The sequence below is a fragment of the Zingiber officinale genome, chromosome 8A (assembly GCF_018446385.1).
Source record: "Zingiber officinale cultivar Zhangliang chromosome 8A, Zo_v1.1, whole genome shotgun sequence".
Taxonomy (NCBI): Eukaryota; Viridiplantae; Streptophyta; class Magnoliopsida; order Zingiberales; family Zingiberaceae; genus Zingiber; species Zingiber officinale.
The window spans coordinates 100,984,813-101,009,922 of NC_056000.1; the positions used below are offsets into that span (position 1 = coordinate 100,984,813).

Genomic DNA, 25,110 nt, shown 5'->3' on the forward strand with positions numbered 1-25,110 from the left:
AGTTCGACATACTCCTCCAGTTCGGACTCCGATGATGACTCATCTCACGTTGCATTCAGATTTTTGTGCTTTGATGCTTAGCCCTTTATTTTTCTCCTTCTTTTTCAGTTTCAGGCAATTATCTTTAATATGCCATTCTTCCTGACAATTATAACATCTTACTTTCCATTTTCCCGGAATAAACTTCTTGGCCTATGACTTGTTAAATTTGTTAGATTTAAAATACTTAGAGAATTTTCTTTCCATGAAGGCTGCTTCATCTTCGTCAATAGATGAGTCTGAATCCAGTTTGCTCTTCTGGGCTTGTAGTACTAGGTTCTAATTTGACCCCTTTCTTTATTCTGTACACCAAGACTTGTGCAATTCGAAAGTAGAAAAAGATTTTATAGTGTACTTACCTCGAGATCTTTGGAGATATAGTAGGAGTCTACTATAGATGTCTATTCTTGTGTTCTCAGGAATGCATTTAAAGCATACCTTTGTAAGTCTCAATTAGTTACCGTTTCTCCGAGGTTCATTAATTTGGTGATTAGCTTCTTGATTCTTTCGTGTAGATGAGCAACTATTTCACTTTCTTCCATCCGAAGGTTGCTGATTTGATTCCAGAGCAGGTCCTGTTTCACGAGCTTTATTTTAGACGTTCCTTTGTGTAGCTCCAGGAACATCTCTCAAAGTTCTTTTACTGATTCATAAGCTTTGATTTGACTGACTTCCTGGGGTGAAAGTATGCTCAGCAGGTGGAACTAGCTCGTCTGTTCGCTATGAAGTCAACTTGTTCTTTTTGGGTCCATTGATATTCCTCTTTTTTAGCTCCTTGTTGGTCCTTGGGAGCTACAAAATCATATTTAATTACTAAAAGTAATTCAAAATTTATTTTGAAAACTACCCCCATGCATTTCTTCCATATCGCAAACTTCCCCTCAAACTTAGGCGAGTAGATGTTGGGTCTGGCCATTGTCTTGGTGATTCAGTCGGCGATTAGTCCTTTTGAGGTGGTTGGACTCTAATACCAATTGTTGGGGGTAGGTAGGGCGGCAAGAGGGGGGTGAATTACCCTGAAAAAGAGTTAGAACAATCTTTAGCTAGTTTTAGAAGGGATATAATATTAGTTAACCAAATGTGACATAATAAATAACAACTTAAAAAGAACTAGGTAAGAGACTAGGATTTTTACTTGGTTATAACTTAAATGATTGTTAATTCAAGACAGTTGCAAAGCTCCACTAAAAATTGTTAGTTAAAGCCCTAGAGCCAATCATTTGATGATTGTATTATGGACTTATTGTATCATATTCTTATATATAAAATAAAGGCATTTGTTTTGGTTATTATACTTACTTGTATTAGTGCCAAATAAACTAAGTATAATAGCGTCCTTGAGTAGAAGATTCTCACCTATATCAATCGGTTAGTTGAACCGATAGTGAGATGATATAGGGAACACTACTCTTAATCATTCCTAGTCGAGTATTAACATTCAGGGACAATGTTAATGCGACGAGACTAGCATGTAGGTCAACTCGATGACTTGATCCCACAAGTCATGGATATGGAGATACCAAGTTGGCACATGGGTATGCATTGGAGAATGTATACTAAATGATCCGCCATGAGAAAGTATCATGGATCATTATATGAGTGTCATATACTTTCTCATGTGGTTATTAGTATGACTACTAGTCCTTAGACCTGAAGTCACCATGGATCCCTACATAAGCAGTTATGTACTTTGGTTTCGTCAAACGTCACCCGTAACTGGGTGGACTATAAAGGCGATTACTGGGTATGTAACGAATTATGCAGAGGGATGTGAGTGATGTAGATGGGATCTATCCCTCCTATATGACGGGAGTGACATCAATATTCTTGATAGAGTGAGACCACAAAGTGCATGACCATGCCCAAATGAGTTAATATGAGATATTGAGCTCATTTGATTTAGTGAGTCTACTTGGAGATCAAGATTTAGATTGATTAGAGGATGACACGGTCTATGCCTCACATTGATCAATCTAGATGTCTTGGATAGAAGGACACTTGTCATATATTGTGAGGAGTCACAATTAGTAGTCACAAGGTGATGTTGGATCTCAACATTCTTGTAACTTGGGTAGTAATGATGTATTGCTAGATACCGCTCATTACTTATGCTTCTAAATGAGTTTAGGGGCATTGCCAACGTTACAAGAACCTACTGGGTCACACACAAAGAACAAGTGGATGGAGATTAGGTTCATATGATGAACCAAGAGAATTAGATTCATGTGATGAATCAAATTGGATTAAGAGTAATCCTAATTGGACTAATTGAGTTGGACTCAAGTTGATTCATGTGTTCAATGAGTCTAATTTAGATTATGACTCATTGAATCAATTTAATTAAATGAATTAGATTCATTATATTAAATTGGCTTGAATTAAATGGTTGGATTAGATCAACCATGAGAGAGATTAAGTCAAGTTTGACTTGACTTGAGAGGAAGAGGAAGAGTCAAGTTTGACTTGACTATTTGCCACATCATTAGTGATTTGGCATTAGGAGGACTAATGATGATGTGCCACATCATCAAAGTGTGCCACCTCATGGGGGTTACAAATCTATTCTCTTTAATGGCCACATTTAATGAGAATGGAGGCTACCTTTTTGGTTTTGAATGAGAATGAATTTTTCATTCACTCACATTCACATCATCTTCTTCCTCAAGCTCTCTTTTTGGCTCCTTCTCTTCTCTTGGTCATGGGTTTCAAGCAAGGGAGAAGAAAGGAGAGTGAGTCTAATCCAAGAAGAAAGGTTAGTGAAAGTCACATAGAGATTTTTTTAGAGGAGTGTGTTCTCTTCTTTTCTTTTCTTCTTCTTCCAATCCCATCCGAGAGCATCAAGAAGTGCTAGCACACTTGTGGTGTTCTCTTCTCCATCCTCGTGTGTTACAGAACACATCTTGTTCGTGTGGATACTTCTAGAGAGTTGTCTACGTTGACAACTTCAAGATCCGGCACCATTTGGACTATCGGGAACGCGAAGGGCTTCGCTTCAAATGTATAACCTTTTCCCTTGTAGATCTAAGTGTAGATCTAAGTAAACTCTTACTCATAGTTTTTCGAAAAAATTTTCTTTGCACGGATCCGTTGGCTAGGGAGTTTCGGGGTTTCCGCGACGCAAAAAAGCGGTTTTCGCGGCCCGAAAAAACCCAACAGTGGTATCAGAGCCACGTGCGAAGACGAATACGAGTTTATTTTGGTTTTTATGAAAAATAAACATTCTATGAATTTTTGTAATTTCATGATTTTTATAGTTTTAAAGGGTATTTTTCTCGTAGAAGCGAAGCACAAGTATTTAGACACTTGTAGGCTTCGACTACCGAGAAGTTTTTTCCGTTACGGCAATGTTTCGACCCAAAACCTTTTGGGACAACGGGCTAAGGCACTGTAGGATCGCTTAGGAGCAACTCGTGATGGTTAGATCACGGGTAGGGGTAATGCCCCTAACCTCGCAAGGGGATTTGCTCCGCGATTGCGCCCGAAATCGCTAATCGGGACCGCCGGGAAAAATTTACTCATAAAATTGTAAAAATTATGAAAAATTACAGAGAATTATGAAAAATATATAATTTAGAATTATATTTTATTTTTGTGATAGTCATGGCCCAAAAAGACCCAATATGATTAGATTTGTGTTGTAATTTATAATACGGAATGCATGTCGTCATGTGTTTGTGTGTGCTGTATTTGATACGCGACCTACGCGTCGTGCCTCCCTATTTTTATTCTGGTTGTAAATTAGATTTAGACTCGAATGTAACTCGAGTTCTAAAATTGTAATGTAAATTTTGAAGCGGTGGAAGGTCCACTCAAGACGGAGTTACGAGGAAGGCGCGAGTAACACAAGGTGGTCAAAAGGAAGGTGCTTGAGAAGCTGTTGACCTTAGGTTGACCATCCGATCTTCTCATTGGCTTGAGAAGATCGTAGTAGGGCCATGACATAATCATAAAATTTAGTTAATTACTTGTGTATGTGATGCATGCTTAATTAAGAAATTAATTAGTGCCTTACGAATTAGATTAGATCTAAATCGTGCACAAGATGCACCTTTACGATTAAATTAGATCTACATCGTGTACAAGATGCACTCTATCGATGAGATTAGATCTATATCGAGTATATGATACAACATCGACATTTAAATTATATCTAAATCACGACAACTCGTAATGCTTACCATGCCGTGATACCTACCACTACCTCGATCGCATGTTGTTGTTGAATCTGCCAAAGCAGAGCAATGCATACTATCTTGGTAGGGTATGGAGGGACAATCTTAGTCCCACCTATCAACGCATGGGTGAGTACAATTCAATTAGATTGAGTAACTAGTTAACTCGGTTGGATCAAGTACAACTATATGCATTCTTCCAACGGTTGGAAAGATAGGACATAAATCACATTTATATTAATTCTTGGGCGTATTAGCCAAAGCTAACTCAAGTTTTAATATAACTGCGGATAATGATCCTATAAACAAGTGTTGCATAGAGATGTAATTGGTAATCGTTACCTACCGATCATACTAAATCTTGGGCGTATTAGCCAAAGCTAACTCAAGGGTTAGTATGATGTGGATCTTGTCCCACATGAATTATAGAATTCAGTGGGAGCATCATTTAGTTAAAGGCCTAATTAAATGATTTAAAAGAATATGATATTTATTTCTGTATTTATTTCTGTTGTAGAATTTCCATGACGTCAAACACGAACAACTTCTCTCTGCGTTCTGTCCTTAAGAAGGACAAGCTCAATGGAGCAAATTTCCTAGACTGGTACAGGAACCTGAGAATAGTTTTCACCCAAGAATGTAAACTGTACGTTCTGGACCAGCCCATTCCGGAGGCTCCTCCTGCCACTGCCACGTGAGCATACCGAGATGCTTACAAGAAGCATCAAGATGATGCATTAGATGTGTCCTGTCTTATGCTCGCGACCATGAACTCTGAGCTTCAGAAGCAACATGAGTTGATGGGCGCTTACGATATGGTTGAACATCTTTGTCACCTATTTCAAGGACAAGCAAGACACTGGAAGAGGAACTCCAAAGAATACCTGTAAGATCTTAAGAAGAAGAGAAATAAGATTTCTACTTCAGGTATACATTTATAGAAGCCAACCTCTCTATTTCTTCATCGTGGGTATTAGATACCGGATGTGCTTCACACATTTGTACTAATGTACAAGTGTTGAGAAATAGCAGGGCATTGACGAAGGGTGAGGTAGACCTACGAGTAGGCAATGGAGCACGGGTTGCTGCTATTGCTGTAGGAACTTACTATCTATCTCTACCCTCTGAGCTTGTACTAGAATTAGATGATTGTTGTTATGTGCCTGCCTTGACTAATAACATAGTTTCAGTTTCTTGTTTGGACAAGAAAGGATTTTCGTTTACAATAAAGAACAAATGTTGTTCCGTCTATTTAAACGATATGTTCTATTGTAGTGCACCTCTGATGAACGGACTCTATATTCTAGACCTTGAGAGCCTTATCTATAACATAAATACTAAGAGGTTCAAGTCAAATGACATGAACCAAACCTACCTTTGGCACTGTCGCTTAGGTCATATAAATGACAAGCGCTTATCCCAGCTCCATAAGGATGGTTTGCTGGACTCATTTGATTTTGAATCCTATGAGACGTGCGAGTCATGCCTGCTAGGCAAGATGACCAAGACTCCCTTTAGTGGGCACAGTGAGAGAGCGACTGATTTGTTAGGACTTATACATAGTGATGTATGTGGCCCTTTCAATGTCGCTGCTAGAGGCGGTTATAGGTACTTCATCACATTTACTGATGACTTCAGTAGATATGGTTATGTGTACTTGATGACACATAAGTCTGAATCCTTTGAAAAGTTCAAAGAATTCAAGAATGAAGTACAGAACCAGCTTGGCAAGAGTATTAAGATACTTCGATCAGATCGAGGTGGAGAATACCTTAGCCATGAGTTTCGTGACTACCTAGCTGAGTGTGGGATTCTATCCCAACTCACTCCTCCTGGAACACCACAGTGGAATGGTGTATCTGAAAAGAGGAATCGTACCTTATTAGATATGGTACGATCTATGATGAGTCACACAGATCTTCCGATCTACCTTTGGGGCTATGCTTTAGACACGACAGCTTTTATACTCAACCGAGTTCCATCCAAGGCCGTAATAAAGACACCATATAGGATATGGACTAGGAGAGATGCCCAGGTGTCTTTCATGAGGATTTGGGGTTGTGAGGCTTACGTTAGACGTCAATTCTCAGACAAATTAGGACCCAAATCCGACAAGTGCTATTTCATTGGATATCCCAAGGAAACTAAGGGATATTACTTCTATATTCCAAGTCAGCACAAGGTAGTTGTGGCAAAGACTGGGGTCTTTCTAGAAAGGGATTTTGTTTCTAGAAAGACTAGTGGGAGTACATTCGATCTTGAAGAAGTTCAAGATGCGAATCCTAGCACTGAAGCCTCGATGGAAGTTGAACTGGAACTACAAAGTGTTGTGGATGATGTTGTTCTACAAAGAGTTGAGGAACAACAACCAGTTCAAGTAGATATACCTCTTCGCAGGTCAGATAGGGTACGTCGTCAGCCTGAGAGATACTCATTTCTCTTGTCTGACCATGATGACGTTGTGCTCATAGAGGATGAGCCTACCACCTATTAGGAAGCTGTGATGAGACCAGATTTCGAGAAATGGCTAGAGGCCATGAGATTCGAAATGGAATCCATGTACACCAACCAAGTATAGACTTTGGTTGATCCACCTGAAGGGGTAAAATCCATAGGGTGTAAGTGGGTCTTTAAGAGAAAGACTGACATGGATGGACTTATCTATAAGGGTCGCTTGGTAGCTAAAGGTTTCAAGCAGATTCATGGTATTGACTATGATGAAACCTTTTCTCCAGTAGCGATGTTTAAGTCCATTCGGATCATGCTTGCTATTGTAGCCTACCATGACTATGAGATATGGCAGATGGATGTCAAAACCGCGTTTCTGAATGGAGACCTACTCGAGGATGTGTACATGACACAACCTGAGGGTTTTGTAGATCCAAAGCATACTAGCAGAGTATGCAAGCTGCATAGGTCCATTTATGGACTAAAGCAAGCTTCTCGGAGCTGGAATCTTCGATTCGATGATGCAATCAAACAGTTTGATTTCATCAAGAAAGAAGATGAACCTTGTGTCTACAAGAAGGTTGTAGGGGATATAGTTGTCTTCCTCATATTGTATGTGGATAACATACTACTCATTGGGAAGGACATCCCTATGCTTCAGTCTGTCAAGACCTGGCTAGGGAGTTGCTTCTCAATAAAGGACTTAGGTGAGGCATCCCGCATTCTAGGGATACAGATCTATAGAGATAGATCTAAGAGATTGCTTGGCCTAAGTCAGAGTATATATATTGACAAGGTACTCCTTCGGTTTGCCATGCAGAACTCCAAGAAGGGATTTCTGCCAATGTCACATGGCGTGAGTCTTTCGAAGACTCAGGGCCCCTCTTCTAGAGAGGAGAGAGACCGCATGGATCAGATCCCTTATGCTTCAACCATAGGATCTATCATGTACGTCATGCTATGTATTCGACTTGATGTCTCATATACTTTGAGCATGATAAGCAGATACCAGTCAGATCCAGGTAAAAGTCACTGGATAGCGGTCAAGAATATTCTTAAGTACTTAAGAAGGACTAAAGAATATTTCTTGATATATGGAGGCAATGATGAGCTAGCTGTAAAGTGTTACAGTGATGCTAGCTTCCAGACCGACCAGGATGACTATAGATCGCAGTCGGGGTTCGTGTTTTGCATTAATGGTGGTGCTGTGAGCTGGAAGAGTTCGAAGCAGGACACAGTAGCTGATTCTACAACAGAGGCCGAGTACATTGCTGCATCAGAGGCAGCAAAGGAGGCAGTTTGGATCCGCAAGTTCATCACTGAACTTAGGGTGGTTCCCAGTATTGCTGACCCTATTGAGCTCTATTGTGACAACAATGGAGCTATAGCACAGGAGAAGGAACTTCGCTCACACCAGCGGACCAAACATATACTAGGACGCTTCCATCTCATTCGAGAGATTATCGAGAGAGGAGATGTGAAGATATGCAGAGTACCTACAGAGGCTAACATCGCAGATACCTTGACCAAGGCTTTGGCACAGAGGAAGCATGATGGTCACACTAAGTCATTAGGGCTTACAGCCTACACTGATTGGCACTAGTGCTAGTGAGAGATTGTTAGTTAAAGCCCTAGAGCCAATCATTTGATGATTGTATTATGAACTTATTGTATCATATTCTTATATATAAAATAAAGGCATTTGTTTTGGTTATTATACTTACTTGTATTGGTGCCAAATAAACTAAGTATAATAGCGTCCTTGAGTAGAAGGATCTCACCTATATCAATCGGTTAGTTGAACCGATAGTGAAATGATATAGGGAACACTACTCTTAATCATTCCTAGTCGAGTATTAACATTCAGGGACAATGTTAATGCGACGAGACTAGCATGTAGGTCAACTCGATGACTTGATCCCACAAGTCATGGATATGGAGATACCAAGTTGACACATGGGTATGCATTGGAGAATGTATACTAAATGATCCGCCATGAGAAAGTATCATGGATCGTTATATGAGTGTCATATACTTTCTCATGTGGTTATTAGTATGACTACTAGTCCTTAGACCTGAAGTCACCATGGATTCCTACATAAGGAGTTATATACTTTGGTTTCGTCAAACGTCACCCGTAACTGGGTGGACTGTAAAGGCGATTACTGGGTATGTAACGAATTATGCAGAGGGATGTGAGTGATGTAGATGGGATCTATCCCTCCTATATGACGGGAGCGACATCAATATTCTTGATAGAGTGAGACCACGAAGTGCATGGTCATGCCCAAATGAGTCAATATGAGATATTGAGCTCATTTGATTTAGTGAGTCTACTTGGAGATCAAGATTTAAATTGATTAGAGGATGACACGGTCTATGCCTCACATTGATCAATCTAGATGTCTTGGATAGAAGGACACTTGTCATATATTGTGAGGAGTCACAATTAGTAGTCACAAGGTGATGTTGGATCTCAACATTCTTGTAACTTGGGTAGTAATGATGTATTGCTAGATACCGCTCATTACTTATGCTTCTAAATGATTTTAGGGGCATTGCCAACATTACAAGAACCTATTGGGTCACACATAAAGAACAAGTGGAGGAGATTAGGTTCATATGATGAACCAAGAGGATTAGATTCATGTGATGAATCAAATTGGATTAAGAGTAATCCTAATTGGGCTAATTGAGTTGGACTCAAGTTGATTCATGTGTTCAATGAGTCTAATTTAGATTATGACTTATTGAATCAATTTAATTAAATGAATTAGATTCATTATATTAAATTGGCTTGAATTAAATGGTTGGATTAGATCAACCATTAGAGAGATTAAGTCAAGTTTGACTTGACTTGAAAGGAAGAGGAAGAGTCAAGTTTGACTTGACTATTTGCCACATCATTAGTGATTTGGCATTAGGAGGACTAATGATGATGTGCCACATCATCAAAGTGTGCCACCTCATGGGGGTTACAAATCTATTCTCTTTAATAGCCACATTTAATGAGAATGGGGGTTACCTTTTTGGTTTTGAATGAGAATGAATTTTTCATTCACTCACATTCACATCATCTTCTTCCTCAAGCTCTCTTTTTGGCTCCTTCTCTTCTCTTGGTCGTGGGTTTCAAGCAAGGGAGAAGAAAGGAGAGTTAGTCTAATCCAAGAAGAAAGGTTAGTGAAAGTCACATAGAGATTTTTTTAGAGGAGTGTGTTCTCTTCTTTTCTTTTCTTCTTCTTCCAATCCCATCCGAGAGTATCAAGAAGTGCTAGCACACTTGTGGTGTTCTGTTCTCCATCCTTGTGTGTTAGAGAACACATCTTGTTCGTGTGGATACTTCTAGAGAGTTGTCTACGTTGACAACTTCGAGATCCGGCACCATTTGGACGAGCGGGAACGCGAAGGGCTTCGCTTCAAAGGTATAACCTTTTCCCTTGTAGATCTAAGTGTAGATCTAGGTAAACTCGTACTCATAGTTTTTTGAAAAATTTTTCTTTGCACGGATCCGTTGGCTAGGGAGTTTCGGGGTTTCCGCGATGCGAAAAAGCGGTTTTCGCGGCCCGAAAAACCCAACAAAAATATCTCCTTTAATGAGTGCGGAGAAGCCTCTTACACTCTTTAAAAAGCTTAGAAAGTTGCTAGGCGATTAATACAGTTGATGGTTGCTTAGAAACTGATTTTGATTTAGGTTCATTCGATCAAAATCAGTTGATGGACCTAGAGAACTCTGAATGAAATGAAACCAGATCCTAAAAGTTCTTCTAGTTCTTATGATTATATCCATGCTCTCAAATATCAGTTTGACCCAATGTATTGAGTGCAGTGATCTTTTATTATGAATATGTCTGAAAAACTAATTCATATTAAAAAAAATCATTGTTCTCGATATATTAGGTCAAATTGATGTTTAATAGTATTTCTGTTCGAAAGCGAAGAAGATGACAAGTTGGAGATGTGGTTGGAAGTTTGATGGGATGAAGACTCCACATGGTTCTACAATACAAAAGCGTCAATGCTGGATCGGGAAGGGGTTCCTGACGTTGGTCCTCTGACGCTCAAGTCAGTTTATGGTGATGTGGAGAATAGTAAGAATGTTGTAGCTAAAGTGTGTAAAAAAATAAAGTTGTGCATACCTCTATAGATAGGAACCCCCTTTTATAGTGCCACTATGGTGTCTGGGAATGCATCTCAAAGCATGCGCATGTTTTCCCAAATGTCCTCAGAAAAGGTAAGTCAAAAAGTATCCCTAACACCTTTTCTTAAGCGAGCATGCATATCTCTAATACGACATGCTGGAAGTTTCAAAAGTACAATTTTCCTGTAGAACATGCTCTATTGTCAGTGACACAAACCTCCAAAAGAGTACAAGGGAATACATGAGTGGGTCTAGTTGTAGGCCGATTGGCGTCCACTCAGCTGGGATACCTTTGCTCGGTCTTATTGACCAGCACAATCTTCCTTCACTTATCTTTTCCATTGTCAGAAGAATGCCTCTCATCCGGATGGACATGCCTCCAACTCAATATGAACGTTGGTTGGGGGAACCACTGCATGTTTGTCTCATAACCTCGAGTTATCCATTTGGCCTTGCTCATCCGCTCAGACATGTCGTCTGCTCGACTGTAACTAACCCGATTAGTCAACTTTGACTCCTTCATTGACTTTGACTTCCATGCCAATCAATCATCCTTGCTTTGACCTATCTTTGGTGGGCCCCTCTTCATCACCGTATCACAAGCCTTCCTCTCAAGTCTAATTGAAGGAGGTTACTAGTCTAACTAATTGGATAGTTAGTGTATTCCAGAACTCTTTCTTCCCGACCAGGTGTTCTAGGGTTTAAAGCCGCCACTCAGCTATAATCTTCACTGTTCAAAGGTTTATAACTGTCGCTCAGCTGTAATCTTCACTACTTAAGGGTTTATAACTGGCGCTCTGCTGTAATCTTCACTGCTCAAGGGTTTATAGCCGTCGGTCAGCTGTAATCTTCACTGCAAGTCTGTACTAGAGTTTATAGCCGTCGCTCAACTTAATCGTGGACCACACTTAGCCATTTTTCAACTTCCTTTTGATCTTTGCCCTGCTCTCTCAGCCCATGTAGTGCCTTTAAATTGTGGTTGACATCACCACAATTTCTTGAAAGTCGTACAAATCCCCGATTATTAATGCCAAGCACGCTTAGCTACAACCTGTAATCATGCTCTCTGCTTTCTCATTAATGTCACTTGTAACTGAATGCCACGTGTCGCCCCTGCATGCCGCCACATGCATGCTGTGACAAGCGGTTGTTTGGGTTTGATGTGATGGCTGCCTTTTCAAATTCAATGGTCATGATGAAGCCCCGTTTTCCAAAGCCCTTGATCAGACGACCCCAGGCGACCGCAGATAGGGTGGTTTTTAAACCCTTAACCTCTCTCTTTGCCTCATTGTCTTCCTCGTCCTCATCTTCTTCTTTCCTATTTCTCAACCTAAGTTCATTGCCAGGGCTTTCCTTCTCAGTAAGCTTCCTCTCTTCTCTCCTTTTCGACCTTCAATTTTATGACAATCTCTCCTTCTCCACCCTGGTCATCCTCGGGCTATGGTACACCTCCACCGAGTCCAAATTCAATGGTGATAAAGTCAACCAAAAGAAACTGACCTATCGTTTCTCTAATGGTTATCAAATCGCCATTCTCTCGGTTTATGACCGCCCTCATACGCCTCCTGATGGTTTTCTTCCCTTCTTCAAATACCAATTTTTTGCCATCCTTCCCTTTCCCATCCATCCTTTTTATTGTGAAATTTACACATACTTTCACATTCTCATGCATCAGTTGGTACCCAATTCCTTGAGACTACTATATGGGATTGTTGTATTATTCTGTCTATACGGAATTCCTCTTGTACCTCACGTTTTCTACTACTTCTATTACCTAAAGATTTCTAAGTCGGGTACCTTCCTCTTCCAAGCCTGAGTGGGTGTTGTATATTTTGACAAAATGCCCTCCTCTAATAAACACTGGAAAGAGCACTATTTTTATGTTCGTTTACCTACTCGGCCAGCCTTTCTGACTGGTTAGCAGATTGAACTATCAAAATCTCCCCCACTCAGGAGGTACTAAAGTGCGTCGGCCTACCTCAAAGCAGCCGCAAGTTTGGCCGGTCACAAATACCATATACATAGAATGTTCTTAGAGGGAGTCTTGTATGTATTCGGGCTAATCCCTATCTGAACACGCCTTCCCGTCCCTCTAGGTATGCCCTTTTTCTTCCTATCATCTTTGAATCTAATTGAGTTCTCTTTCTCTTTTACAGATCAAATTATTAACCACACATGGCTAAGCGGCAAGTGTAGCCTCTCCATGGCCTGTTGCCAGTCAAGCATTCCGACGAGCTGACTAGTGAGATAGGGGGAAGCCGGGTGGCGGCTATCGATGCAGCAGTGACTACTGGTGAACTACCTCCCGAGTGCCCATCCATGGCGCTGATCATCGTTTCATCTAAATTGGCCATGTTGGGCGAGCCATTGATCCAACGTCGCAAACGACACCAAGCAGAATCCTCCTCCTGTTTGGTGACCTCGGCTCTATAGGCTTGAGCTCCAGCAACGACTTCCTAACCTCCATCCTAGCAGGGGGAGTCCTCCACTTCTGCGGTTGCTGAGAGGAAGGCTATCCTGCCGACTCCCCCTTCCTCCAACTGGAGCCCCTCCTTGTTCATGTTGCCGGTCATGGTAACACGAGCTCCACTGAAAGTCTATCTTCCTCCTCCGTCGGTCAGTGCAGAGGCCATCCTTTCCATCATTCGCTCCTCCCCAATGTCCAAATCCAAGGGACTAGCCACCTCAAAGCCTTCCGATATGAGATGTCACATGCATGTCAAGGCAATCCTTCACCTGCTGACTGACGAGTGGTGTCATTCAGATGATACCAACTGGCACTCCCCCAACATCAAATTACAATACAAGGTCCTCTGGCGCAAGCCTGGGTAGACGTTAGAACCCACGCGGTAGCCATCCTGACTGGGGAGCATGTCGACGATTTCACCCAGAAATCAATTGGGGTATGTTTAGCGAAGTCTTTTCTTTACTTTTCTCAATTTGCACTGACTATCTTTATTCAGTTTATAGTTCTAGGTGGAGAGTTTGGCTTTGTACCAAAGGTTGGCCTTCCTTGAACATAAGAACTAGCAGCTTTGAGCACTGATCGAGCAGCCGGAGGCCTCATAACTTGAGTTGAGCAACTAATTGTAGAGTTGACCCAGCTCAAAAAAGACTTAGACACGAGTTCTGAGCAACTTCTCGGGTCTGAACGGGCACTTACAGTCGAAACGAACAAAAATCATGATCAGGCCTTCCAGCTCGACTGACTGACCAAGCAGACTCACCACTTCGAATTGAAGACAAATGCTGCCAATGCTAAGAAACTTTGAGCTATCAAAGATCTGGAGACCAAAAACAAGGAGGCTCGGGTCTTGGCCAAAAAGCTTGAAGAGGCAGAAGCAACACTTGCGGTCGAGCAGGTTAGCTAAACGACAGAGTAGGCGGTGAGTGAGCTCCAGCTCAGGGAAAAAAATCGAACAATAGACAAGCAAGTTGCCGAGCTGGCTACGTTTAAGGTTGAGTTGGAGGCATCAAAAGCTGCATTTGACAAGTTCAAGGGGAGGAACCCGATCGGAAGGAATCTTTCAAGGTGAAGTACCTTTGCTCTCCTGAATTTAATGAAATATTCACCGACCGGACTCTCCGTCTCTTTGACTATGGTATCGATGGGACCCTCCAACAATTGAAGGACTATGGCTACCTCTCGCCCAATCTATCGAGCAAAATTATAAAGAGGGAGAAGATATCAGATTCACTCCCTAATGATGTGCTTGACTACCTCGCTTAGTTTCTTTTATAAGTTTATCAACAATTTTTTGTACCCGCCAAGTGCACTTTGTAAAAAACTTTCTAAGTATGAATCCATGCACTCCCGTTCAACACTTTTTAAGTTCTTTGTTATGGAGCCTTGCGATCCCTTAGCTTATCCTTAGAGTAGTATGCTTGGCTCTTTATATTTGTCCATGTAGTATGCCGAACGAAATTGTAGCTTGGATGAGTGGCTCATGCCTCTTGAGCACTTAGTGTGAATGCCTAGCTTGCTTATATCAAAGCCAAGCGGTGAGTGAGTCTTTGACACTTTAGCGCGAGGGCTTTGCTCGCTTATAATACTGCTGAACGACACATGAGTCTTTAATACTTTAACGCGAGGACTTTGCTAGCTTATAACACGGTCGAATGACACGTGAGTCTTTAACACTTTATTGTGAGGGCTTTTCTTGCTTATAACATGACCGAACGGCTCGTGAGTCTTTGAAACCTTTAACACGAGAGCTTTGCCCGCTTATAACACAGTTGAACGACATGTGAGTCTTTGACACTTTAGTGCGAGAGCATTGCTCGCTTATGACATGGTCAAATGCCGCATGAGTCTTTGACACGTTTAGTGTGAGGGGTTTGCTCGCTTATAATATGGCTGAATGACTCATGAGTCTTTGACACCTTTAGCGCGAGGACTTTGCTCGCTTTTAACACGACCGAACGGCATGTGAGTCTTTCACACTATAGCGCAAGGGCTTTGCTCACTTATAACATGGTCAAATGGCTCATGAATCTTTGAGACCTTTAGCGTGAGGGTGTTTCTCTCTTATAATACGGGCGAACGGCTCGTGAGTCCGACACCTTTAGTGCAAGGGCTTTGCTCATATATAACATGGTCGAATGACTCATAAGTCTTTGATACTTTTAGCGTGAGAGCTTTGCTCGCTTATAACATGGTCGAACGACTCGTGAGTCTTTGACACTTTGGTGCGAGAGCTTTGCTCGCTTATAACATGGTCAAATGACACGTGAGTCTGGGATACTTAGCAAATTTTCGTTTAAACTTTCCTGCATTCTTAGAATAAATATTTTTATATTTTATTGGAATTCAATCTCAAACTTACTATCTGATCCGATAGGGTTCTAGATGATTTTTACTCCAAAACCATTCCAAGTTCCTTCCATTTTCATCTTGTAGATAATAGGATCCCGAATTGAGCTTTTAGATTACTTTGTATGATCCTCCCTACGTGGCCTTTGACTTGGTGACGTCGTCGACCAGTTTGACCTTTTTCCAGACTAAGTCGCCAACCTGGAAGGATCTGGGAATCACCCTCTTGTTGTAGTTTTGTTTCATCCTCTACCGATTTGTCATCAGCCGCATGGCTACTTTGTCCCTGATTTGGTCTATTAAATCTAACTCCATGAGACATCATTTAGGGTTCTCCTCGTCGTAAAGATGCATATGATTTAACTCAATTCCTATCTTGATTTGCACTATTACTTCTCCTCCATATACTAAGTGGAACGGGGTTATGCCAGTAACATCCCTAGGCATGGTGTGGTGGCCCACAGCATACTCGACAGTTCATCTATCCAGCTTCCCCCAATGTGGTCGAGCTAAGTCCAAAGCCCTCAAAGGATTTCTCTATTAGTGACTTCTACCTGGCCATTACTTTAGGGGTAAGCTACTGACGTGAATGCCTGCGTAATATCATAACCTACACACCACTCTCTGAGCTTCCACCCGTGAAATTACCTTCTATTGTCGGAGACAAGTTTGTGAGGGACGTCACCCATTTGGAGAAGTAGTCCACAACCACAAGAATAAATTTCCTTTGTCCGATCACCAATGGGAAGGGTCGCACAATGTCCATACCGCACTAGTTAAACATACAAGAGACAATAGATGCCTTTAGCTCTTCTGTAGATCTATATGGTATGTTCTGATATTTCTGGTAAGACAAGCAGGTTGCTACCATTCGAGCGGCATCAGCTTGGAGACTAGGCCAGAAATAGACCGCCAACAAGATTTTTCTTGCCAATGAAAGGCCACCCGGATGACTGCCACAAGAGTCTTGGTGAACTTTTTACAGGATGTACTGAATGTCCTTTGCTCTGATGCACTTCAACAGGAGTCTTGAGAAAGTCCTTTTATATAAGTGGTTTCCAACTAACGTAAACCATCTGACTCTCCTTTTTATTAACCGAGCCTATTCCTGGTTGGCCTGTATGCTGCCCGATCGGAGGAACTCAATCAAAGGAGTCTGTCAATCGCTTGAGTCCGCTAATCACTTGAAGTCTCCCTTTCAGTTGTCCTCTTAATGTGAGTTACCAACATTACTTGCTTGATTGGTTTATCCAACACCACAGGGGTTAAAGAACTTACTAACTTGACCAGCTCATCTATATATTGATTCTTCATTTAGGGAATTTTATAGATAATCACTTCATGAAACCCGACCTTTAATTTTTCGAACACCTCAACATATAGGCTTAGTCTGACATTATTTATCTCAAAAGTTCCTAACAACTGCTGCACTTCTAGTTGAGAGTCCAAGTGAATAAGGACTTAGATGGTTCCCACATGTCTCACTACTTGTAGACCGGTGATTAGTGCTTCATACTCTGCATCGTTGTTTGTCGCTTGGTAGTCTAGCTAAATGGGCAGTTGTATTCTATCTTCGTGTGGGGATATCAAGAGTATCCCCACTCCGCTGCCTTGCCTGGTGGATGATCCATCCACGTATACCCTCCAAGTTGCCTTCAGCTCGGCGTTCTATACCTCTGTCACAAAATCGACTAAGGTTTGCGCTTTTATCACCGATTTGGGCTGGTACTGCATGTTGAACTTGCTCAGCTTCATGGTCTACTTGATTAGCTGACCGAATACTTCGAGGTTGAGGAGAACTCTTCCTAAAGTGTTGTTAGTTAACACAATTATTGGATGTGATAAAAAGTATGGGCGTAACCTCCGAGCAGTGAGGACCAGCCCATACGCCAGTTTCTCGAGACAGATGTAGCGACATTAGCATCTTTCAATATGTGGCTCAAAAAGTACACTACTATTGTTCAGTGTCATTTTATCGCACGAACACCGAGCCGACCACCCGCTCTGTGGATGACAAATATATCCAGAGTGGCTCACCAGCGATGGGCTTTGCCAATGCAAGTAAGGAAGTTAAATAACTTTTGAGCTCCTCCAGCGCCTTATCACACTCAGCGTCCCATTGAAACTTTGTAGCTCAGCATAAAACCTCCAAAAGAGTATGAGAAGATACATGAGTGGGTCCCGCTGTAGGCCGATCGGTGTTCGCTCAGCTGGGACACCTCTACTCGGTCGTGCTGACTAACACAATCTTCCTTCATATCTTTTTCGTTGTCGGAGGGCTGCCTCTCATCTGGACGGACACATCCCTCGCTCGGTAGGGACAATGGCCGAGGGAAGCGCTGCCTATTTGTGTCTTAATCTCAAGTTATTCGTTTGGCCTTGATCATCCGCTTGGACATGCCATCCGCTCGACCATAACTCGCCTGCTCAGCCGACTTTGACTCCTTTCTTGACTTTGACTTCTGCGTCAGTCGGTCTTTCTTACTTTGACTTATTTTTGGTGGGTCCCTCTTCATCACCATATCAAATAGTATTTTTACAATTAAGAGAACTAGATGAATAAAAAGGAACTGGTTTCATGTCATTTCGAAGTTTCTAGGTCTATTAACAAATTTTGGTTAAAATTGACCGATAGGCCTGGAGATCTCAAAATGATATGAAACTAGTTCATATATGCTAATTTAGTTCTCCTGATTTTAATAATGCTATCAAATATCAATTTGATTCAATATATTAAGAACAATGAATTTTTGAATACGAATTTATTTTTTAAATATATTTATATTTAAAAAATCACTACTAAAAATATATTGGATCAAATTGATATTTGATACTATTTTTACAATAAAAAAATCTAGACGAACACGTAGGAACTTATTTCATATCATTCCGAGATCTCTAGGTTCGTCAATCAATTTTGATCGAAATCGGTTAATAGATTTTTCGAACATATAAAAAAAATCAATTTGACTGAAAAAAAAATAAGTTGACTGATTTTTTTCAATCGAATTAATTTGAGGACTAAGGTAAAATAAAAAGTTGGTAGACAATTTGATAAATTTAAAAATATGATAAATATTCAAAAATTTATCTACTGCGTTAGGTAAAAAGTTATTAATTTAAAATTCAATAGACCATACTCTTTTTATAGATTTAACTCAATAATAAATATGAAAATAAATATTTTAAAGAAAAAAATACTAATGTTAATATTAATAAAAAAGAAAATTTTTTATTTTATTATTAAAAATATAGAAATATTATTTAGCATGATAAAAATTAATTCTAAATTTATTATAGATACATAGAAGAGTTTTTAATTTTATGATCCGGAAAGTAATTTATTTTTATATGTTAATTTGTTTAGTCGTTATTTGAAAAAAAAATCAGATATACTATAAAATAAAAAGAAATTTAAAATACAATTTAAAAAATTTATTATATTATATTATATTATTACAAGCTATCATGTAAACCATTAATTGTCCATATCGAAGCGGGTCATGTACTCATGTTGATGGTTCACATTGATCCCTTTCTCATGGGCACAGCGAGGGCATATCTTCACCCCTACTTCCTCCTCTCGTCTCCTCTTCTCTCCTCTCTTCCACTTCTTCCTCTGCCACCTCTTGACAATTATCTATAATCACGCCTCCCGCTCCGACTTGGCTCTCGTGATCTTTTCCTTTCATATCTAATTCTTCATAATATGTTAGAACTTTCATTATTATCAAATATCCAATTAATCATTATTATTTTAACTTTTTCCTTATTAACTCCTTATGAATTTTAATTATCAAATCTCTAGAAAACTGTAACTACTTTTATTTTACTATTGTTAATTTTTTGTTGGACTTCAATTTTCAAATATCTTGTCGTCTGTCTTAATTCACTTAAACTTCTTTACTATTACACATATGAACAACTGTGACATACTTGATGTCTTATTCAACTATCACATAGATAGTTAAACATCAAAATTCAATTTAAATTTGATCAATATTAATCAAATGCACTAGCACTTGAATTCAAGCATTTACATAATCAAATTCAAATTTTGAGGAAAACATCATATACTAGATTTTAAAATGTTTTGATTACTTTTTAAAGGAAAAAAGTGGGTCTACTCTTCTTTTATAGTGCGCTAATATATTAATTCAATTTTCAAATAGAAAAACATATATAATAATTTCGAATCAAATTACTATATTACTATTTTGAGTTATTTTATGAAAAAAAATGAATGGACTCTAATAGCCTCTTTAGAGTATGAGCATCCATTTAAATTAAAATATCAAGAGAATAAAAATCTCATATAATAATATTAGTTAAAACTCTTAACTACATGTCATTGTTAAGTTATTCTATCACTTAAAAAGCATGAGTGAACTCAAATTACCTTCCAGAGTGATCATAAATTTATATTCAATTTTAAATGAAAAAGATTCAAATGGGTATTTGATTATTTTGAATTTTTTAAATCATTTTAAAAGTATGAACTCCAACTATTAGGGTTCTAGAACTTATATATTAATTTAGATTCAAATTATATAAAAAAATCTAATATGAAAGTTTTGATTAAAATTATTATATAATTATGTAATTAATTATTTTAATCAAAATTGTTAAACGTCTTTATTGTTAGTGGAACAAAGGAAGAAGTGATGAAAAAAGAGGATGATAAAGAAATAGTTATATTTGATGGAGAAAGGAAAAACATCCTTTGTTGGTGTTGCAGTAGAAGATATAAAGAGGGGAAGGGTGAAATATATATTTGTAAGGAGAAAAATTGGCCATGTTAGTAGAGAAGGAGAAGATGCTCATGTGACTCTATCAAACAAATTATATAAATTAGGCAGTCAATCAACACCCAAAATTAAATCATCCAGAACTAAAAACAAAGTTGGTGAAAGAAAAAAAATAATCACCTCCGTATGAAAAAATTGTAGAAAAAATTAAATTAAAATTTATATTGATTTAAAATAATTAAAATATAGAATCATAAACTCATTGGAGATTTTATTTTTTTTAAAAAAATTTACAATTCAATCTGATTTTTTTTTTAAGTTAGTTTTTTTCGTGATATTCGTTTATCTATTATTCGGAGGAAATTTTGAGATAAAAAACACAATTTAAAAGTTTTACATCATTACTATTATTATATTATTATTAATATCATCATCATCTCCTATAAGGAAGCTACGGTGTAAACCATTTGCCCATACCAAAACGGGCCATGTTGATGGTTCAGGTCGATCCCTTCCTCGCGGCCACTGCCGCTGCTTGCCTTCTCCTCCACCTCCTCCTCCGCCACCTGATCGGCAATCGCCGGCCGTCACGCCTCCCCCTACCGCCTGGCCCTCGCGGCTTTCCCCTCCTCGGTGCACTCCCCTGGATCGGGCCCCAGTCGCACGCCGGCCTCGCTCGCCTCGCCAGCCGCTATGGCCCCATCATGTACCTCAAGATGGGCACCTCCGGCTGTGTGGTGGCCTCCGACGCCGGCGCCGCCCGCGCCTTCCTCAAGGCCCACGACGTCAAGTTCGCCAACCGTCCCGACGTCGTCAGCGCCCGCGACGTCACCTACCACCGCCAGAACATGGTGTTCGCCGACTACGGACCCAAGTGGAAGCTCCTCCGCAAGCTCTGCAGCCTGCACCTCCTCGGCGGCAAGGCGCTGGGAGACTGGGCCGACGTGCGCGCCGCCGAGTTCGGCCACATGGTACGATCCATCGGTCGCGATGCCGCGGAGGGTCGCCCCGTGGTGCTGCCTGAGATTCTCGTGTGTGCGCTGGCCAACATCGTGGGGCGCATCGTGGTGAGCAAGCGGGTGTTCGAGGAGCAGGGGGAGGAGTCCAACCAGTACAAGGAAATGATCGTGGAGCTTCTCACCGGCGGCGGGATGTTCAACATCGGAGACTGCGTGCCGGCGTTGGCATGGATGGACCTGCAGGGGATTCAGCGGAAGCTGCGGCGTGTACACGCTCGGTTCGACTCGTTGGTGACGCGGCTGCTGGAGGAGCATGAGGCAAGCAAGGAAGAGCGCAAGGAAAGGCCCGACTTCATCGACGCCGTCATGGCCAACAGGCGCGGCGACAACGACGGCGAGACCATCTCCGACGCCAACGTCAAAGGCATCATCTTCGTGAGTTTACTAATTCACTCTCTCGAAATTTTTTATTTAACTATTAAAATACTTTCCAATGGATAATTAATCGCGTAGTATTTATAAGGGTTAAACTAAATTTTAGATTTAGGTTAGATGAGAAATCAAGTTCATCCCCTGAAACGTTGCGAAGGAGGCAAGCCAAGAAAAGCAGAAGCAGTGCAGCAGGATGAATCCAGCGGTAGCGCAGAACCTACAGCACCTTTTTCCGTAGCAGAAAACAGAAACCAATCAAGTGGATCACAACTGATGAACCACTCATATTATATGTTTGTTGAGTAGAGTAGAATTTAAGGAACTAAGGTCGATCGGTACTTGTTTTAGTAGTTTGCCCAGCAATTAATGTCGTCACCTACCACGGACAGGGCTTTACAAGCATCCATCAGCCACATTTTCGGTTAATTAGATCCTGCGGTGCAGCACTGCAAGCACCTGCACCGGACTCATGGGTGGGTGGGCCCCACTCAAATGATGTCGGTGGGAACCACTCCGGGAGCCTTGTGCAGGCACTAAATCGAATAAGTCCACATTTTCCGGGTGGATGATGGGGGACAAATGGTTGTGACTACAGTGTGGCAAAGAAGGAGAATGCTATCCATGGGCCAAATCATTCTAAGATTAGTTTATCCAACTAGAAAAAACCAAACAAAAAAGTGAGTAGGTGGATCAATTGCTCGTGAGTGGAAGATATAAATCATCGGCACTTTTTTTTTTTTTTTTTTTTCAATTTAAGTGTTTTTTATAGGTGTAAATTAATTATATATAATATTATTATTTTTAAACAAAAAATGGCTGCTTGCAGGACCTGTTCACTGCTGGGACGGACACGTCGGCTATCATCGTGGAGTGGGCGCTGGCCGAGATGCTGAAGAACCCGGTGATCCTCCGGCGGCTACAGTTGGAGATCGACTCCGTCGTGGGACGCGACAGGCTAGTCTGCGAATCCGACCTGTCCAAGCTTCCCTACCTGCACGCCGTGTGCAAGGAGGCGCTCCGGCTGCACCCCTCGACTCCGCTCGGCCTCCCACACTTCAGCTTCGACGCGTGCGAGGTGGAGGGCTACTACATTCCGCCGAACACACGGCTGCTCGTCAACATCTGGGCTATCGGGCGAGACCCCCGCGCGTGGGACCACCCTCACGAGTTCGAACCCGAGCGCTTCCTTGCCGGCGGAAGGGCCTCCGGGATCGACCCGCAGGGAAACGACTTCGAGCTGATTCCGTTCGGCGCCGGGAGGAGGATCTGCGCGGGGAAGATGGCGGGGATGGTGTTCGTGCACTACATGATGGGGCTGCTGGTGCACGCCTTCGACTGGAGGCTGCCGAAAGGGGAGGAGCTCGACATGGGCGAGAAGTTCGGGTTGGCGTTGCCCAAGGTGGTGCCTCTGAAGGCACTTCCCACCGCTCGCTTGCCTCGTTCCGCCTACGTTTGATTGCCAAATTTATCCGTCGATTGTTGGATTGCTTGTGACTGTTTACACTATGTGTGTGTCCCGCCGTGTGATAAGTATGCATGTGTTTTGAGGCAATAAAAATATTATGCTGTGCGTTAGTGATTTTTTTTTTTTAATTTATCATTACAGTCTCTGTTTATTGGAATCGTAAAAAATTCCTATTTATTATTGACGCGGGAAATAATGGATACGATAATGTGACAGTTAAAAGTAAGAGGAAGTAGTGGTTATAGTTAAAAATTACTTGTCTAAGTAGTCCATTCTCTTAATACTAATCAACTTTACTCTTGTCGGACCCTTAAAGATTCAGTTTCCTTCTCCTAAGTACTATTTTGGTCTTATTCTTGGCCGGCCTTAAGCCGATCGGGTCCAATGCTGAGTTTCCTTTTTTTTTATATCATCCCAGTTTTACTCCCGGTCGGTCTCTTAGCCAGGCCCCGTCCACTTCTCCTACGCACCGTCCCAGTCTTGCTTCTGGTCGGCCTCTTAGCCGGGCTCTGCCCCCTTCTCCTAGGAACCATCCCAGTTTTACTCTTGGTCGAAATTTTAGTCGATTGGACCCAAGCTTAGTCGCCTTCTCTTGTGCACCATCCTAGTCTTACTCCTGACCGGCTTCTTAACCGATCGTACTTAAGGCTCAGTCCCCTTCTCTTGGACTCCATCCCAGTCTTACTTCCGGTCGACCTCTTAGCTCATCGGACCCAGGGCTCAGTCCCCTTCTCCTGGGCATCATCCCAGTCTTACTCCCGACCAACCTTTTAGTCTGTTGGACCTAAGGCTCAGTCCCCTTCTCCTAGGCTCCATCCAGTCTTACTCCCAGCCGACCTCTGAGTCGGTCGGACGTAGGGCTCAGTCCCCTTCTCCTGGGCATTATCTTAGCCTTACTCCTGACCGACCTCTTAATCGATCGAACCTAGGGTGCTCAGTCCCCTTCTCCTAGGCTTCATCCAGTCTTACTCCCAGCCGGCCTCTGAGTCAGTCGGACCTAGGGCTCAGTCCCCTTCTCCTGGGCATTATCTTAGCCTTACTCCTGTCCGATCTCTTAATCGACCGAACCTAGGGTGCTCAGTCCCCTTCTCCTGGGCATCGCCCCGAATTTACTCCCGGTCGCCCTCTTAGCTGGTCAAACTCCCAGAGGGACACCAATATTAGAGAATCACAACAACTTGTCAGAAAATAGTAGATATTTATCAGGAAATATTCTAATACTCTACCACAACCAAATTGCTGAACCTTTCACCCGATACCTCTTGACATTTGATATTCTCTGATGTCTTATGATTGCGGAGATTACAAAAAACAGTATAAAAAGGGAGATCCTCTCCATTCGCCAGATACGCGCTAGACAACAATTTTAGTTATACGTATATTTACAATTCTTCATCTTTTTCCGTTCGGCCTCTCTTCTGACTTGAGCGTCGGAGGACTTCCGCTAGAGACCTCTTCTCTAATTTTCACTCTAAAGCTTCCACGTGATTAGTTTGTGGTGTTTGCAGGGCAGTGTGTACCATCGGTGATCATCTCCCCCAAGCTCGTGATTCCTCTCTTCATTAACGTTCTCGCCATCATCACCAGTACCCCCATTTAACTTAGCTCTGAACGGAATCTAACTTGGCATCATCTATGGGAACACATTCACTTACTTCGAAACGGAAAAATGGAGGACATCGATAAAGTCAATGTCACTATGATACTTGGGAATATGAGTTATTTAAGGAGGCTAAGATGCGAGTGGCTTCAGAAAAACAGACTACGGATTTTAATCCACATCACTCACCTATGGCCTCGAAGGATGCCCCCCCCCCCCCCCCCCCCCCCCCCCACCCCCCAAAAACAAAAAAAACCCTCAAATGGGAGGTCCAAGAGGATGCAACCGTGCAAATT

The 25,110-nt window shown here is 41.5% G+C and overlaps 1 protein-coding gene across 1 annotated transcript; it reads left to right on the forward strand.

Annotated features, from left to right (window-relative positions):
- The first annotated feature begins 20,825 nt into the window (after positions 1–20,825).
- LOC122009883 (flavonoid 3',5'-hydroxylase 1-like) lies at positions 20,826–23,328 on the forward strand. The gene is made up of 2 exons (XM_042566190.1): positions 20,826–21,752; positions 22,576–23,328. Exons 1-2 carry the CDS (start codon positions 20,847–20,849, stop codon positions 23,203–23,205), a joined length of 1,536 nt encoding a protein of 511 aa, XP_042422124.1. The 5' UTR covers positions 20,826–20,846; the 3' UTR covers positions 23,206–23,328.
- Positions 23,329–25,110: the final 1,782 nt, after the last annotated feature.

Coding starts and splice junctions, on each gene's coding strand:
- LOC122009883 (XM_042566190.1), top strand. CDS start 20,847: ATGTTGATGGTTCAGGTCGATCCCTTCCTCGCGGCCACTGCCGCTGCT. Junction 21,753..22,575: donor ACGTCAAAGGCATCATCTTC/GTGAGTTTACTA, acceptor GGCTGCTTGCAG/GACCTGTTCACTGCTGGGAC.